The sequence below is a fragment of the Centroberyx affinis genome, unplaced genomic scaffold, assembly GCF_046629955.1.
Source record: "Centroberyx affinis isolate AG114_WGS23_722 - 3 ecotype Tasmania unplaced genomic scaffold, CSIRO-AGI_Caff_v1 ptg007508l_1, whole genome shotgun sequence".
Classification (NCBI taxonomy): Eukaryota; Metazoa; Chordata; class Actinopteri; order Beryciformes; family Berycidae; genus Centroberyx; species Centroberyx affinis.
In genome coordinates, this window is record NW_027283786.1 from 13,829 (window position 1) to 33,246 (window position 19,418).

The 19,418-nt window shown below is 42.7% G+C and overlaps 1 protein-coding gene across 1 annotated transcript; it reads left to right on the forward strand.

Annotated features, from left to right (window-relative positions):
• The first annotated feature begins 11,393 nt into the window (after positions 1–11,393).
• Positions 11,394–15,854, forward strand: LOC139639629 (noelin-like). The gene is made up of 4 exons (XM_071513768.1): positions 11,394–11,543; positions 13,293–13,442; positions 14,322–14,477; positions 15,466–15,854. Exons 1-4 carry the CDS (start codon positions 11,394–11,396, stop codon positions 15,469–15,471), a joined length of 462 nt encoding a protein of 153 aa, XP_071369869.1. The 3' UTR covers positions 15,472–15,854.
• The last annotated feature ends 3,564 nt before the right edge of the window (positions 15,855–19,418 follow it).

Sequence of the window (19,418 nt, forward strand, 5' to 3'; positions counted from 1 at the left end):
ACCATGCAGAGGATGACCGTCATATTCGAGTATGGTCTTAAACCTCCTCCTGGTTCTTTCCTCCATGACAATTTCTAGGAAGTCAGGAGTAGAGCCAATTATAGATCCTGCCTTTTTAATCAGTTTATTAATCCTGTTCCTATCATCGACTGTAATGCTGTTTCCCCAACATACCACAGCATGAAAAAGGACACTGGCCAAGATGCTTTGATAGAAAACATTCAAAAGTTTCCTACTAACCTCAAAGGACCTAAGCTTCCTGAGGAAGAACAACCTGGATTGAGCCCTTTTAAATACAGCATTAGTGATCTCTTTCCAGTTCTCAAGTCCTTGTCAACATGAACACCCAGATATTTGTAAGAAGGAACAATCTCAACCTGATTACCTTTAATGAGAATTGGAGTAGCCTTCTCTTTCTTTTTTCTAAAATCGACGACGAGCTCCTTGGTTTTACTGATATTAAGATTCAGATAGTTATCCTCACACCAGTTGACAAATCTCTCAACTTCGTCTCTGTAAGTCTGGTCCTTGCCATTCGATACATGGCCTACCAGGGCAGAGTCGTCAGAGAATTTTTTAAGATGACAACATACTTGACTATGTCTGCAATCAGCTGTGTATAGAGTAAACAAAAAAGGAGATAAGACTGTTCCCGGGGGAGCCCCCGTTTTAGTAAGAATAATGTCTGAGACCCTATTATTTAGTCTGACATACTGAGGTCTTGAGATGAGATAATCAATAACCCATGCAATGGTCAAACTATGGAGGTTACAATTCATCCGTTTTAAGGCCAGAAGATGAGGCTGAATGGTGTTAAATGTACTCGAAAAATAAAAAAACATAATTCGAACAGAAGTACCTGCTATCTTCAGATGACTATACATGCTGTGTAACATGTAAAGCAATGCATCATCAACACCCACTCTCTTCCTATAAGCAAACTGTAGGGGGTCCTGGAAGGGATAGACCTGCATAGCAAGAGGCTCCAAGATGATCCTTTCGAAACACTTCATGATCTGTGAAGTCAGGGCTATAGGTCTTAAATCGTTAAGCTCATGGACTTGCCTTTTCTTAGGGACAGGGACAATACAAGAGGTTTTCCACATCATTGGTAATTTAGGCACCGAGAGTGAGACAGAAAAGATATAATGAAGCACATCCCACAACTGGTCAGCGCAGGTTTTTAGAGTCTAGTGACTGGGGAGACCATCGAAGGTGTTTGTCCTCATCCTGCCGTTTTATGATGTGTTTACACCGTTATTACACCGGAATATGGGAACGCCATGAGGGAACAGCGTTTGCACCATAGGTTGCACCTGGTCCTGCGAAATGGCCTCATATTCCTCAGCTGTTATACGACCATGCAGAGCAATCATCAGACCAAATGACTCCCAGTAGATGGCTGCCCATTTCATTACAGATCCACCGCCACGTTTAACATCTGGCGGCAGACATTCTGGGTTGAATAGGCATCCTTTGGCATTCAGCAAACATAAACTTGGCTGAATGTTGAAAAAAAGGCTGAAATTTGACTTAGCAGATCATTTAACGTTTTCAATTGCTCCTCAGGGGTGCAGGTTTTGTGCTCCTTACACCAGATTATGCGTCTTTGTGCAATGGACTTGGACACAAGCGGTTTCCGAATGTTTTGCCCTGCCATAAACACCAGCTTTATGAAGCTCACAGCATACAATTTTCGTTGGGACTCTGTCACAGAGGTGTTAATTTGATTCTGTGGATTAACAACTATCCTGTATGTCCATCTATGCCTCTTGGCGAGCTGCGACTTGCGACCACTGTTCCTCTATGCTGATGCAGTTTGTCTGTGTTTGGAATATCTTTTCATGATTTTCGGTACCGTCCACGTCACCACATTAAATTATTTAGCAGTTTTAGTGACTGATGCACCTGCAGTTCAGGCACTGACTATTTGGGCTCTTTGGAACTCTGTTAGTTGCCTCATGTTGCTTTGAAAACTCACATAGACAGGTGGTGATTGTCGAACCTCTTTTAAAATGGACACATATACTGCTAATGAGCATTTAACTTAATATGACTCACCTGTGTAGCTGACATTTTAATTTTAATTGTGATTTAGATAGATATTTATTATTTGATATATATTTAGATAGATAGATAGATAGATAGATAGATAGATAGATAGATAGATAGATAGATAGATAGATAGATAGAATACTACCTCACCAGCCAAAGAAAAACTGTAACTCTAAACTACAAAGATATCATAATCTTTTGCTCTTCTTTCTCCTTCCTTTTCATTCACTCTCCTCATCCCCTTCAGTTCAATTCTCATACACTCTCTCACCCTCCTTCCATCTCCCCTCCTCCTACCCATTCAGTCTCTCCATCCTCCTCCCCTGCTCTTTCCTTCCTCATCCTATGTGCAATACACATGTACTTTCTCCTTCTCATCTCCCCAAGGTCTGGAGGCTGACTGCAGATAGAGAGATTAGCCAATGCATTAATACTGACTCAGGATCAACAGACTGGGTCCTCGGGCCTGTCCAGGCCTGCTGCTAAATCAGCTTTTTATGGAGCTCGCCCTGCTAGTGCAGAACGGATCATGGCCCAAACCCACCCAGAACTGTGGCTGCAGCACACTAAATGAATGAAGCATTTCCGAGACATAATAGAAGTGTGAAACATATATTTAATAGCTATCTGTGGCATCATCTCTGCAGAGAGCGCTGGGAGAAAGTGATGAATGGGAAGAGTAATGGCAGCGTGCCGGAGAGGAGAGACACAAATTCTATTAGGGCCTAAATTTAAACAGGAAGTCTTTTACTCAGTTTCTCCCTCTCTCTCCCTCTCTCTCTTACTCTCTCTCTCTCTCGTACTCTCTCACTCTCCATGAAGAATTTAATTAATGAAGAAACTGGACACTTCTCAAATTTTGGAAGATTAATCAACATTTTTTGTGAAACTTTGATAAACTACACCATACCTCAGCTGCCTAGTTAATTCCAGAATTAAAAAAAGAGGTACAGAGAGAGAGAGAGAGAGAGAGAGAGAGAGAGAGAGAGAGAGAGAGAGAGAGAGAGAGAGAGAGAGAGAGAGAGAGAGAGAGAGAGAGAGAGAGAGAGCTCAGTCAAGCTCACCTCACATATTCAATGTAACCTCACAGACCATTAACAGAAAACATATTATTTTACATACATCTACATGCAAACAAGACAATCCAGTAAGTTGGATTGACTGTGCTCAGGCATGGAGTCTTCAAGAATGGTATTCATGTGAGCAGCCTCCAATATACACTCACAAAATAAACATCCCCAAGGTGATCTGCCCTGTTTGAACAGCTACTTCACCAAATAACTCCCTGGAGGTGCTCCATCATTTCAGTTTGCTTTGACACGCAGTATCTTTGATTATTGTTCCATTCATCACATGTGTACTGCCTCATCATCATCATCCTCTTCTACTATGCATCAGTAGAGTAGGAAGTGAGAAGACACATTATCTTGTCCTCTCTTCACACTATCTAGCACACACAGAATAATCAAATCTGTCACCACAATTTGAGGCTTATTTTGTAAAATAAAAACAAAAAAACTGGAGGGTAAAAGTATGCCAGGAACTGCCGTGTGCTAATTAGTCTTATTGGAGCTGGGTCTCTGCTCTTAATAATGTAACATTTTCACAGACACTTGTGTACATGTGCCATACACATTCCTGAGTGCACACACACACAGACACACACACACACACACACACACACAAACACTCTTACAAGGCGGCTTCCCTATCCTCGATTGTCATTTTGCTCCTCAATAATAGAACATATCAGCAGACTGGATTAAAGGGTCTACCATGCTCTGTGGTATCCACCGTGGCTCCACTGTTAATAATGCATTCTTTTGAGACAGACTCTAATGTTGGCTGAAGTGCCGGTGAGATGTGCCTCCCGCTGTCCGGCGTGTGGGCCGCACACCACGATGCAGGGAGAGCTCCACGCCAACCAGCAACAGCTCCTCTTGATGGAGCATTCCGTTTCCATTACTCACAGATTTCATTCCCCTGCCCCATAATCAAATCCTCATTGAGTGCACTGTTGCTCGCACTGCAAGTCGCACCAAAAAAACACGTGCATTTGTGCACGCCCACATAAACACACTGATCGAACTTGTTTAATGGGAATAAAAGTGGTAATATCTGTTGCACAAAAGCATCGCAGAGGCTCCGTACTGACAGTCTTAGATGATATAACTGTATTACAGAGAACACAATAAGAGCCATCTTAAGCAGTCAGAGTGAGTAATGCATTTTAACTCTCTCATCTTCAACAAAACATTGTACTACTGTTAAACCACGGATATAGGCTTCTCACTTTAACCATTATCTCTTTCAGATACATCTAACTAAACTAAATCTGCCAGCAGAGAAATGGAAGTGCATTGGAGAAGGACCTGTCTTGATGCCATTACCTCCAACAGAGAGCAGAGCAGTACCTAGGCTAATCAACTGCAATGCCTTTGAGCCATTAGTGCGTGATGTGATTCAGATAGGAGCCACATGCAGGCAGCAGTGAAGAGCTTCGAAACTATGTGGCCACCCAATTAAGAGCCCATTGTTGACATTCTCTAAGGAGCAAGTGCTGCACTGCCCAGTAAGCCTTAAGTATCAAAGTAGAAGTTATCACACACACATACACACACACACACACACACACACACACACACACTATGGGTTAAATGCAGTCACACTACAAAATTCTCCATAAAAAATGATGTGCGAGGTGACACACACACACACACACACACACACACACACACACATATATATATATGTATATGTATACTTTCATAAGGCCAAGAGAGACGTTTTTTTTTTGTTGTTTTTTTGTCATTGGACTTAATTAATCAAGTAGTCAAGTCAGTCAAGTAAAAACCAAAAGTTAACCCCTGAAGAGTGCATGTTGACAGAAAAAAATGCTTTCTTTTATGATAGGTTGAAAATATAAAAAAAAAAGAATCATTTTCAAAGGGCAACATCACTCCTCTAATATACTGGCAATTTAAATCTCCCTCTCTGGGCGATGCAACTTCCGTTTTCAGCACCATGTACAGCGCCGTCACTCTCATTTTTTCACCGAGAGCTTATACGGCAGCTTGAGGCGGGGAGGTAAAGTTTTGGCAATATCAGGAGTGAAGGTTTATAGCCTTGTATACGGTAGTGTTTGTGTCTCTTCACCCCGATGTTCATCACAAGCCGTCGCGACGACTAAAGAGGGGGCACGGAGACCGAAGAGAGCGGCGCCGAGATAGGCTACCGAGATGAAATAAATATGCACAGAGACGATTCCGTACAACAGATCTCTCGCTTTCTGCTGGTGGGTTGCTGAGGGATAAAAAAAAAAAATCGAGCGACTTGCAACGCGAAAGAGACCCGAGAGGAAAGGACTGCTGTGCAGGGGGACGCAAAGGGACTTGATCTGCATGTGAGACCGCTGGTCCACACACCGGAGGCAAGAGATGCAGCCTGCGAGCAAGCTCCTGACTCTTATTCTCCTCATCTTCATGGGCACAGAACTCACCCAAGTAGGTTTTAACGCCATTTTCCCCCTCATATAATAAAGCTAGGACCCGCGGTTAATTGGCTCCAGATCCGACAGGAGATTACCCGGTACCGCTGGTATAAAGAGCCCCGGCGAATTAGCCCTCTACCCCGCTTAAACAGATTAACGGGTGGGATTACATGATGTGAATACATTGTGCTTGACGGGCGAGGATAGATCCAGCAGAGCTCTATTCAGTATTTCTACCGCCGGGGCTGACAAGCGAGCCAGGAACGGGGAAATTTTGCACGATCTATCAATTGGTTTATGAGCAAATGTTCAGATTAATTAAATGCGGGGCTATTCCATAAACATTATGTTGCCTCTGTATTCTCCAGGTAAGATTTCTCTAATAAGGAAAAGGCCATTCCATTATTGAATTATACGATGATGCTCTGTGGTGTTTTAAATCAAGGCTCCACAATCAAAGGCTACAGCGTCTCACAGTTGGTCTTTTGAGCATGCTCAATCACCACAGAGTTACTGGATGATTTGATTTAGCCTACTGTATGTGAGGGGAGAATTTAGTCTAGCAAACAATGTGCAACCACCCAGCTCAGTACAACATTATTGGTTGATGAAATGTATCTCTGTGATTTTTTACTGGAATTAGAAATGATTGCCTGCTATCTATAGAGGCCACACATTGGCAATTGCAGCAGATAATCAGTATACTGCAATTAAAATTGGCTTTAGTTAGAGTTGCATTAGATTGTTGCCTATGACAAATTGTCATAAACAATACTCAACATTATCATGGTGGGAAGAGAGTGAGTGAATACCAGTTATTTACCAGGCCCTGCAGCCATAGGATTGATGAATTTGACAATTTAATTGCCCTTGCCGGGAGAGAAAGCCATATTTCATGGACTTCACTGTCACTGTGTGAATCCAATTGCGGTTGGTTATTGAAGACTAAAAAAAAACAAAAAACAACTGTGCCTCTAAGGTACTATCAATAAAGTGATCTATATTGCCAGTTCATTCAGCAAGTACTTGAACCCCCAATAACATATACTCCAAATTACACATTCAATAAAATGTCTCATTCTGTAAGTACATCACCACAGATCCTGATTCCCTGACAACCAATATGTTGGAACAATTAATTATCAATGTGTTATTACCTTGACAGTTATTTCATCAATTGGTTTTCAAAAATGTATGAGAAATGTCAATCTGCTCTGAACAGAACATTTTTTATTCATGTAGCAACAGCAAGATTTTGACATTGATGAGAGATTTGATTTGTAAATCAATCAATGCTATGACCTCAGCTCAATCACCAGTGAACAATTTTATCTCCCTGCACTGGTGTAGCAAGTTCAAACATAAGACTGAGGATAGCTATACTTAAAAAATACAACCGCTCCCTCATCCAAAAACGGGTCTTTAGTAACACAACAAAGCATCCTGTATAGTCTTAACATAGACTTACACTACAGCAGCAGGGTGCATTAAAATGCTGACACAGTTGAAGATTAGGCTATTTTGTTTGCAATGATTGAGGCAGGCAGTCAGTCAGAGGAGAGGAGGAGAGAACTTGTTTCACTTTGGGTTTTCTGATAGTTGGTTTGGGTCAGGGCCGACGTTGACAGTGACATTCTCTCTCTGACGGCCTGTGAGTGTATGTCATCTCTTAAAAGGTAAGTCGATATCCACCCTCAGCCTCCCCACCTGCTGCCTTCCAGGACAACAGAAACACTAGACACTGACTGGCTCTCTCTCTCTCTATATATATATATATACCCCTCGTTACATAGACCTACGCACATCACACCGTAGTCAGGCCAGGCCTCTCCACACCACATTTTGCCTTGAAGCCAGATGTAGAGAGTGAGAGGTGGACAGGGGGACAGGGGAAAAAGGAGAGAGCCTTCTTTTATTTGCAAGTTATTCATTAGATAACAACATCCGTGCAGTGTGGCCTCAGGCTTTGATGTTGAACAATGACACACTCTTGCTGACCACATGAACCACCTTGCTTCAAGAGACTGTGAGTCAGTTGTGCTCCGGCAGTGACACTGTGGGTTGGCTGAGCTCTATTCTTAACGTCTGGGCGAGAGAGTGGGGAGATGCCAGAGTAAGTAGCCTGTTGAGAAATCAGCTTTGTTTCACTGTCAATACACGGTGTGCTGGATTGCTAAATCATTTCATGTGCGTGTTAATTAATGCAAGCTTTGTTAAAGGGTCTCTGCCACACACACACAGACACTCACATACACACACAAACACAGTCTTCAACAGATAGCTACCTCTCCTTTCTAATTCCAGCTGCGTTCATTCACTTCATTCGCTTACACTAAAAAAACAAAAAAAAAGAACCCTCCCCTCTCCAAAAGGCTCCCTAACAAACCTGTTTGTAGACCATTGATAAAGACAGGTCACTGAAGGATTTGGCTATTGGCTGGTGTTCACACAGAGAAGAATAGTAAGCAGCCAGAGCAGCATCTGTTCCTCACCTAGTGGCTCCCCCGTGGCTCCAGGCCACGTCCCACAGCATCTCACCGAGACCCTTAGAAAACAGATGGCGCTGCTGTAGCAACCCTTTGACACCAACCAACCTACATGCCATAGCTCTGCCTACAAGCAACCCACACACCAAGATTCACCGTAAAGCTGCTGCACAGGATGCTGGCGTGCTTTGCAGGCACACATATAACTCTTCATTGTCTCGTCACGTCAAAGTTTTTACTTTTACTTTGCTGCCCTCATTTCATCCTTTATGCACACATGCATGCGCGTGCACAAAGTTAAGAAGGCATTCTTTTTTAATTTGTGGACGTCAACATTGAACATTTGGTGCGGTTAGTCAAATTCAACTAAAGCCACAGGACTGTGCCAACGCCACCACCTCTATGCTGCTCGAGCTTGAAATATGGCACTAGTAAGGGAACATTTTGAAACTGTTAAGGATTTTTTAATGTAAAAAAAAATCTGTTATCATTTCAGTTTTTTGGTGAGGAAGTGAGATGGAGTTGAGCTGAGTTGCATTATGCGTGGTGTGATTGGCAGCTGGGGTTGAAGCTATTTATTATTCAGTATGGTTTGTTGAAAGACAGCGAGGGAAAGAGAGAGAGCAGAAGAGGAGTAGGTGGATACAGTGCATTTTGCAATGCACTTGTAGGCTGGAAATTTTATGTTTACTTTATCAACATCTACATTCTATAATAAATGCATAAACGTGGCAGTAATTACAATATATATATATATATATATATATACACACATATATGTATGTATATATATATATATACACACACACATATATGTATATATATACTGTATATATATCTATATATCTATATCTCTCTCTCTCATATATATATATATATATATATATATATATATATATACAGTATATATACAGTACTGTGCAAAAGTCTTAGGTACATGTAAAAAAAATCTGTAAAGTGAAGATGCTTTCAAAAATAATGAAATGGAAAGTTTCTAAATATAAAAAAAAATACTATAAAGAGCAGTCTACTGACACACTAATGCAGAAAACAAATAAATAAATGTCTAACACAAAATGTATATAAAACATCTAGGGTGCCTAAGACTTTTGCACAGTACTGTATATATATATAGTAGTATGTTATATATTATGTAGGGCAAGTTCAAAAAAAATATTGTGGTTTTAATTAACACATCTCTCTCTCTTTCAATCACTCTCAAACAATAGATTGATAGACTGACTGATTGATTTCTGGGCAGTTTGTTTTCTTTATTCCCTCTAGTTTATTAGTGCTCTTGTAGCCTCCCTGCTGTTTCTCCATGTGTGACTAACTTGCGGTTGTTGCTCCGTTAAGTGCTGATTCCCAGAATTACATCATATTATGAGATGGGATCCAAGAGAGGTTGGACTTGGTCTATTATCAGTTGCTAACCTTTCCATTACTTTGAGCATTTGCTTCAGTGTATCTCTAGTGAAGTTGAGTGGGACTCACACTATTGTGACAGTCTCATTACTTTCATTGTGACAATGCAAGATTGATCAATCATAGAAGAGAAATTAAATCCATTCAAAAGGTATGTAAATCCAGGCTGCTGTGCATGAGCTGCACCAGGTGAGAAAAGACTAGGCTGGACTGGACAGGACAAAGCGGCACTGGCACAGCGGTGAGCTGACCCCCACTGGTACTTAACACTAATCTGTATAGCCATCACTACTGTGAGCTCTCATACTAGGAAAGGTCAGAGAGAAGTGGAGAGATAAGGGAGAGAAGAGAGACAAATATAGAGGTGGAGTGAGTGCAAACTTTCATTTTATCTTTCATTTTTACCAGAAAACTGCATTATGGAGCAGATAGAAATAGCTGTGGATAGAGTGCCACTTCTGCTATTCTGGAGACCTCATGTATCATGCAGTACTGCAATTTAGCCCATAGGCTGGAGCATTACCCAAGTATTGATGTTGAGATCAGCTCTGAGCAGATATTTTAATTTCAGAACATTGTCTCCTTACACTGTTAAAAAAAATGAAAAGAGGAAAAAAAGGCACTATATCCTACCAAAGAAAAAGACGCAATTTACTGCACTTGTTAAATGCACCCTCATATTAGGTGGACCTAATAACCATATAAATCACAGAATATGAACATGTTCTGGTTTAGCTACACACTGAAAGGACAATGCAAATTGACACCATAACGAGAACGTGCTAAGCATTTTTGCAGGCCTTGTTTTACGTTTTACGTGCTGATTCCTTACATTAAGAAAAAAAAAAAGCCATAGGCTTTTGATTTCCAGCAACACCCGAATCAGCTACACGATGGCGCCAGAGTCACATGTATTACCTCAACCATAAACCATATAGGCACGTCTGAGCTCAGGGCATCGTTATAGCCTACACAAAAACATATTCTGATTCATTACAGCTGATTTTTATTTTCATTTAAAATTGACATGTTGTATAGCTGAGAAGTGCTTCATGTCTGCATTGTTTTATATGTTTATGCAGTATAGTAGCCTACAGTGTAGGCTACACATTTTGCAGTGGTTGTCAATCCACCCTTGGTCTATGCCCACACCTAGCTGAAGAAATGAGGAGTATTCACCTATAATTGCAAGGGGTGTTCATTATTTTAATTCCAGGCCAGGTTTACTTTACTCGGTGCTGTCCCACCTTAGGGGGCAGTGGAGCAGAGAAATGTCACGGTTATAGGCTAAATAAGCTCTCAGCATCCCGCCACTATGTCGCCCGACCTCAGCCGCACTGCTCATTGTCATTCCCCCTGGGCAGAGTATGGGGCAGCTATGGGCGAATCAGGCGCAATCCGAGATATTACCATGAACGGACCCCAACCTGGCTGACATCATTGCGTCTGGCAATATAGATAGATCCGTAGTACCTCCTCCTTCCCTCTCTCATCCATTCGGAGCAGGCTGTGTGTAGTCAGTGGCACTTAATCACAGAGCGCACCAAGGCAGGAGGCGGAACGTCGGGCGTGAACGAAATAGTAACGGAGAACCGGAGAGCCACCAGTGTGCGGGACAGCGCAGAAAGGGGAGGAGATATTCAGAGGGCATTTTCCTCTTACATTCACTCTCGGTTTTATTCCGTTTTTCCTTGCACTCGGCCAGGTGCTGCTGCTTATCTTTGACCCGATCTTACCTTGCCGTTTTGGTCGTCTCTATCGCGTCCGAATCGTTCACCCCCAGTCCTTCATTGGAGATGTCCAGGAAAAGACCTGCCGAGCCGGACTCCCGGATAAAACAACAAGCGCCTCTGGGCAACATGAGTCGCCTCCTTTGTTTCTCACCGGAGTCTGTAGAATGAAGACGGCCTAAATAAAAGAAAAAGCAGAGAGCAAAGATGTCGGTGCCTTTGCTGAAGATCGGCGTCGTGCTCAGCACCATGGCGATGATCACCAACTGGATGTCGCAGACGCTCCCCTCACTGGTGGGGCTCAATACCACCAAGCTGACGGCGGCACAGGGAGGGTACCCAGACCGGAGCACGGGAGTAAGTGCGCAAGTTTCGCATTTCCCTGGGGCTGGTTCGGTTTTCTTAATGAATGTCGATTGCTCCCTGAATCATAATTCATAGGAAAATATGTGCTCTTTGGTTTTGGCGTTTGACTCATAATTAAGTGGAGTATACGCTGTCGCTCCCTCTCCAAATCTCCCACTTCGGCCAGCGTGATTTGTTTGCCAGTGGGATGCAAGAGTAAAATCTTGCAGAGACGTGATTGATATCTTCCACCTGGGTTTGATGTTGCCCCGGCTATAACCTGCTCCCGGGCGGCTGTCTCCGTCGACGTGAGCGCACTGTGACGGAAAAGTCTTGTCATTGATAAAAGAGATCCATGGTGGAAAATGAAGTGATGGATATGAGATTTTCAGCGCAGTCTTTTTCAGCGGGAGACCTCACTCTTCCTTTCACACTGTGTGAATGAGAGGAGCGTCCAAATGCAGGGTCCTGTTACGCAGGATAAAGCTCTTCTTTGTTTCTACATCAGGCTGCTGGCAGGTTCTGGGCTGCTACTATAATCCTTTCAGTGCCGTAATAAAGTGATCGAGGTGGTTTGCACTTGGAGGTAGAAGGATAAATGTTTAAATTCCATACACGAAACACACTTGTTGTCACCTGGAAAATACTACTACTATTACTACTACTACTACTACTACCACCACTAATACTACTACTAATAATTGCATGGTTCAGTTAATATTGAATCAATAGATATTCACCCTATCACATGTAATAACATCTTTAGATGTCTACTGGTGTAATTAGATTTAGAGTTTACTGATACATGGCAATCATGGCTGTAAGAAGACTAATCATTTTGACATGAGCATATGATGATTGGGACTTACTACCAGCATGGGATTCCATTTTGTTAATTTTGCCAGTGACCAATTTACTTGGTCATTTACTCTACTCCATTGATTTTAATCAATGTATTGGCTTTTGTGGTACAGAAATAGCTTGCAATATCAAGACAGGTGCTTGATAGTGATTTCCTGTGGCGTGTCAACATCCTCAGGTAGAAAACAGTGCAGCGGATTGACAGCCACTGTAATTGCTCTTTTTGGATTTTGCGGAGTCACTGCTTGTCACTAATTGAATCAATCAGCAGGTCTGTCAAGTGAGTTTTACCTGGCTGATGTACAGTTCCTCGTCATAGAATTAGTACTACATCATCATATCCACTCTCAAAATAAAGCCTAAATATAATTGATTATTAACTGGAGTTGTCACTCTACCTAGCGTCATACACCTCACACTTTCCACTTGGAGCATTCACATACTTGGAGGGAAAAAAAAGTGAATGAGTAATGGGAGTATCTTGGGCTTGTTTGGTTGGCTGCATCTTCCCCTTGCTTGGCATTTGATGATTTGATGGCGCAAAATGGGTGGAGCCTGGTGGTTTGTGGTGTCCAGATGGTGATATGCGTAATCTTGTGTTAGCATGAAACAGGCGTGATGTAAGTGATACTGTGGAAGCACAAATAGCACTGAAGTGTCCTCCTGGGCCGGGTCCAGTTGAACCTGGAACATGTCTGATACAATGATAGAGGTGTACCTGGGTGGATGATGTTATAGTACAGTGTCACACGTTGATCTATTTTTTTTTTTTTTTTTTTTTTTTTTCTTGTCTGAACTGTTCATTCTTTGCCTCTCACCCACTGCTCCCCTCTCCTCTCCTTCTGCAACGTCGTGATTCACCTCCCCCGTTTTTCTATTCTTCCGTACCTTTGTCCTCAGGTATTACCAGCAAACCCAGAAGAATCGTGGCAGGTGTACAGTTCAGCCCAGGATAGTGAGGGGAGGTGTGTCTGCACTGTGGTGGCGCCCCAGCAGTCCATGTGCTCACGGGACGCCCGCACCAAACAACTGAGACAGCTGCTAGAGAAGGTAATTACCACTTACTCCTTAGCAACGCATGACCCAACCAGTGAAAGTCATTCATTGCCCAAATCCCCGCCCCCCCCCTTTCCCCCCCTTCCCCCCACACATACACACACACGCGTAAAGACAAAGACACGTGCGCACACAGAGGCTAACCCGTGTTTGCGGCCCTTCAATCACCTCCCTGCCCGTAAGACAAGAATAGGAATCATGCTCTAATGAGCTCCCTGGAAACCGAACAGGCATCATGGGAGGCAGCTATACACTCCCGCTCTCTGCGAGCTGCTCTTATACTGTACACTGCCTAAGCAACGCATACGATGATGCAACACAGCTCAATACTCTTACTCTCAGATAAGACTACCCTGTACCCCTGAAAAAGAACATCTTAGCAAATTGGTGGCAGAATCTTCTTCCTTTTTATTTAGGGAGGGGATAATCCCAAAATAATCTGGAGTAGAGCAGCTATTACATTTCCCTATCATCACACAGGCTGCCAGAAAAAAAAAAAAATCATGGGCATCCACTGATCTCTCCTGAATAAATAGAAGACGTGCCAAGTTCATGACAGAGTTTCTGGCTCCACAATAGAGAGATTTGGAGAGGAAACCAAATGTCTTAACAGTATGCATTCTACACCATGTGTCTTAGGCCCCTGACTAGTTGGCCTGATGTCAGCTTGAGTTTGTTGATTTTGATGAGTAGTTTCAGACACCTCTAGCAGCCAATATGTATGTAAACATTGCCAGGAGAAAGCAAGCCAAAAGAAAATATTGAAAGTCTGGTGCATTCTTCTCTACATTCAATGCTCATTTTACTTTAAACGATTAGAAGTGTACTCAGTTACTCAGACGCATTTGTGTCCGTCTCCCTGTGCCACCTTAGGTCCAGAACATGACCCAGTCCATCCAGGTGCTGGACCAGCGGACTCAGAGGGACTTGCAGTATGTGGAGAAGATGGAGGTCCAGCTCCGTGGTCTGGAGACCAAGTTCAGACAGGTGGAGGAGAACCACAAGCAGAACATCGCCAAGCAATACAAGGTACAGAGCCAGTCCTTTTAGCCATCCCTCGCAGGCTGATGCCATCCACCCAACCACCATCCTTTCACAGCTGCTATATAGCCCACACACGGCCCACCATGCTGTGTGTGTGTGTGTGTGTGTGTGTGTGTGTGTTCCCACTGTGGAGATGGTTCAGAATGGCCTAAAGCATCCCACAATCCCACACCCACATATTAATTAATTCATAATGCTGTAACAAAAGAGGTAAAATAATCTGAAATATGTACTCAACATCAATATCCCTTATTATATTTCACACCAATTACTTACTGTATTCACACTAAAATATACTAGTTTTTCTGGATCCTTTAGACGGGACAGTGTAGCGTTTAAATTCCCAGTGAAGTAATTCACTCCTACTCTGTTTTTAGTTCTTGCTACCCATAGGCACATGTAGCGCCTTTATAAAACTGTTATGGAATCCTAAATTAAGTTTTAGATAAGGAGATAAAATTACTTTTTACCCTACTGACCAAAAAATGATGAAGTGATATACAGTGAAGTCCAAGAGGTTTAGTGTCCTGCGCATGGGACACACTGCCTTGGTAGTATGATTTGATTAAAGAATAAGACTTTTTCTTCCAAGGTTTACTGTCCTATAACAACCAAGGTACCTTGAAAAAATGGTGCGACCGTAACTCACAAAATTGCATTATTTCAATGTACCAATAATGGATATTGATGGGCTTGACTTTTTGTCATAAAGATCTAACCCCAGCACTATGAATCAGAAGCAGTTTCAGTTTGACATCAGTGTTTCTACCATCCCACCTGCACCAATTCATTTATGTGCTCACATCACCCGTGCATGCTTGAAACCTCGTGCTGCCAGCGTCGTATTCAATGCATGTGTGCAATTTTCTCTAATCAAGTGTGTGTACTAAGTCTGTGCATATATGTGTGTGTCTGTTAGATTTAGGTTAGCAAGCTAGCCCCTGTCAACAGTCTGTCATTTTCTTGCTTGCAGGGCTAACTTTAAGACATGTAAAGAGAGCCACAGGGAAGAAGAGGCAGGTCAATCCCAGATTCCCCTGAACTGGGCCACAGTACTGAGAGCATTTGGGCGTCAAACAGTTTATTTACCTTTAGCACCATTAAGACTAAGAAACCCCACCCCTCTCCCAAACCAACCAACCACTGATCTCTTCCTGCATGTTACTGCTGTCAAAGTTTTCCATCTAAAAGCTTTTCCAACGTAAATACATTTACTATTATTATTATTATTATTATTATTATTATTATTATTATTATTATTATTATCAACTAATTGCTGTTATTCCTTTTATTTTACTTTGGCTTTTGTCTATGCATATTTGGTTACTAAACAAATCTATACGTAAAAATATAGACGTAAAATTCGAGACACTTTGTTGTGTGTGACATGTAAAAGCATGTAATCCTTAATAAGATGTTGCATTTTAAACGATGATGACCAATAAAGAGCTTTCCCAATTGTTGTCGGTGTGCCGAGGGCTTGCTTTAACGGCTGGTCAACACCGGGACGGAGCCACCTGCTCTGCTCGTCCAGCGGGTGGAGAATATTTGCCGGGTTTGTTTGCTCAGACACACACCTGCACAGACAAACACACTGTGTACACACACTGACCATGCACACAAACAGGGGTCTTCATGTCAGTGAAGAGTCAGGATAGATTAGTGTAGTCAGGGTCAAGACAGGTGTTTTTCCTATTTTTTTTATTTATTTATTTTTTTTCTGGACAGGGGTCTCTCTTTATTTGTCGCGCATGACACTGAACCGAGCTTATTCTAATCCTTTCAGGCCATAAAAGCGAAAATGGAGGAGCTTAGACCGTTGATACCAGTGTTGGAGGAGTACAAAGCCGATGCCAAATTGGTATTGCAGTTTAAGGAGGAGGTCCAGAATCTGACGTCAGTTCTAAGCGAACTTCAGGAGGAGATGGGGGCCTATGACTACGAGGAGCTCCACAACAGAGTGTCAAATCTTGAGGAGAGACTCCGAGCATGCATGCAAAAATTAGGTAGGCACAGAGAGTTGCTGGCACACACTCTCAAACATGCACAAACACCCCACTTACATATGCTGTGGCTGACCAGAAAGAGATCCTCAGGCACATGCACATAACACTACAGAACACTTCAGGAATATTGGATGTGCTTGACTGCAGCGCTCTGCCAGACAAATACACACAGATTCTTACAAGACATTCACCATTCATACTTTATGGATCTTCTGTTAAATTCTCCTGCCTTGGAAGAAACAAGGTTGCACACTTTTTAACTTTTTTAACTTTAACTAAAATGTACTGTGGTCAATCTACTGTAGTTTCTCACATACAACTGACCTCCTGTCATGGAATTGATGGAGTTGATTGGGCTACTAATGGTACTTGTGAGGCGTTGTACATGGGTCCACAGGTATACTTACACACACACACACACGCACACACACACACACACACACACACACACACACACACACACACACACACAGACCAATAGGGAGCACAAGCAGAGAAGTGGTGATGGCTTCTCAGTTTGCAAGTTCTCATCACATTCTCATCTCTGTTTTTAGCCCCTGTCTCAGTCTACTCACACCTCTGTCACAGCCCACAGTGCTAATAGATGCACGCCCACACCGCAGTGACTAAGAGATATTACACGAGCAGAGACAGTTACACGTCTCACAACATGGATATATTGTCTCCGTGTTTCAAATTATTCCGTGCAGGAGGACAGTGGGAAAGTGGGAAAAGCCTATTGGTACAAATGCCTACTGTCCGTGTTTGGACGGCTAGTAGCGACTCCATGATTGTATTCCACACTGATAAACACAAATCACACTCGGAAGCCCATGCATGCAGTTCTGACATCAGATACAGTAGAATGTAATTTATCTAACCTTCAGGCTTCAAAAATGACAGACTTTAACAGACTAAATATGCAACAATCCACACTGCAAATATGCAACAAATGTATTGTATTTATTGTGCAACACTGATTGAATTTCCTTTTTGGTACATGCATTAAAAAACATTTTTATGGTAAATTACATTTCATGTACTGCAAAAGCATGCATCATTGTTTGACCTGGTATTTCAGTGTACTTTGGTCATACAAACATTTCATCAGGTTTGGACTAGCAAGATTCTATTTCTCTGCTATACCACACATGCACTTCATTGGCCCCCTGCCCCATTTTTTCTTCTGTCATTATTTCTCTTTATCCATCCATACCCACTCTTTCATTTTCTTCAGAGGTATCTCCTTTTGTTCAGGTCCTCCTGGTCCAGTCCACCACTGGACTGTTCCTTTTTTCACTCACAGATCAATGCACATGCCGCTCCTCTCATCTGTGGACAGGCCTCCAAAGATAGGAGAGCAGGGAACTGCAGGAGTTACTCCAGTGTGTGTGAGATCAGATGAGATAAAGGCGAGGTCACCCAGCGAGGGACTGGCTCAGGCAGAAAAGAGAGCGGCTATTCCTTTCATCTTCACACGATCGCCTGCTACACAAACAGGCACTCATGCATAGCACACACAGACACACTCCGATATACTCCTGTCATTGAGATTAAGCTTTCGAAGGTCACTACCCAAATTTGCATCAACAGAACAATGCAGAAAAGAACAGAAATATAGAGTGGTGCAAAGAGAGTTGGGCTGGAGAAACTTGAGCATTAAATAATAGAGCGAGCGCGACAGGAGGAATTGATAGAGGGTGGTAAGGAGAATGAGAGAGTGAGGGAGGGCAGGAAAAGTGAAAGAGAGTAGCTAGGGCCCCTGTAGACTTGTCCTTCATGCTGTTTTGTGCTAGAGAGAGTAACAGCCCGGTGGCTGTGGGGACACAATGGCCATCGATCAAGGGGACATGGCAGCTCGCTGGGCAATAATCAAATAAATAAATCACCTTGTGTGATGCCCTAGAGCTGTGGAGTCAGGGAGAGATGCAGGCAGATCCAGCAGCATCACACCGAACTACTGATGGATGGGGCTGGAAGGCCATACCACCACACATCCCCCGACAATCTTTTCTGCTGCCATTGCTCTCATCTTCTGCTTCCTCCATATAGAACACAATTACAAGACATAATATTTTAGTACCATTTACTTTTCATGCCATCCTCTCTCTCTCTCTCTCTCTCTCTCTAGACAACCTTACCCTCTGTCTTTGTCATCATTTCCTCACTCCCATCACTCACTCGCACAAAAAAACAAATATTCATTGTCAGGGATTCAGTCTTCATTCTATATCCAAATCCTCACATTCTGGGGCAGGGGCTGATGGCGTTTTTGTTATTTCAGCTCCAGTTTCCATTAGGTTTTCCACTTGCTCTGCCCTCTGGTTTGGCCAGGCAAATTCAGGCCAAAAGGGGATTAGACCCTGTGTGCATCTCCAGAATGCAGATCATCAGCAGTGGCACAGGCTCCGCAGCACCCAGCAATGGTAGTTGTCATCTAAAGATAGAGCCATGATTAGAGAAAAGAAATAAATAAATCAATGGCCAATGGATTACTACGGTCTGTAATCCCACTGAGGGTTACGTAAGGGACTCAACCCCCACTAGGATAGTACATTCTACTCATGTGACCACGTGTTTGTCTCTCAGCTGCCGCTGAGGTGTGATGCACACACTTATTCACAGGCGCAACATATGGTGCACATAGAGGCATACACACATACATAAACACAGCCTGACTTATGCCATTTCTTTCGGAAATTTGACTGTGTAAGTGAAAGGAAGTTGATAAGATGCAAAGATGTGAGACAGACAACAGAATGAGAGTGATAGAAGCAGAGGAAACAGCAATCTAATTTGGATCGTATGACTACTATATATAATCACATTTCACAGCACTTAAGAGCCAGAGAGACGACTGTATGGGGGTTATAAAGAGAGGGGAAATATGAGGATGAGAAGGGTGCAACACTTAAGTTGC

Bases quoted from the DNA above. Each gene is read 5' to 3' on its own strand.
- LOC139639629 (XM_071513768.1), top strand. From the start codon at position 11,394: ATGTCGGTGCCTTTGCTGAAGATCGGCGTCGTGCTCAGCACCATGGCG. The intron at 11,544-13,292 runs GTAAGTGCGCAA...CTTTGTCCTCAG, and splicing joins ACCCAGACCGGAGCACGGGA to GTATTACCAGCAAACCCAGA. The intron at 13,443-14,321 runs GTAATTACCACT...GTGCCACCTTAG, and splicing joins TGAGACAGCTGCTAGAGAAG to GTCCAGAACATGACCCAGTC.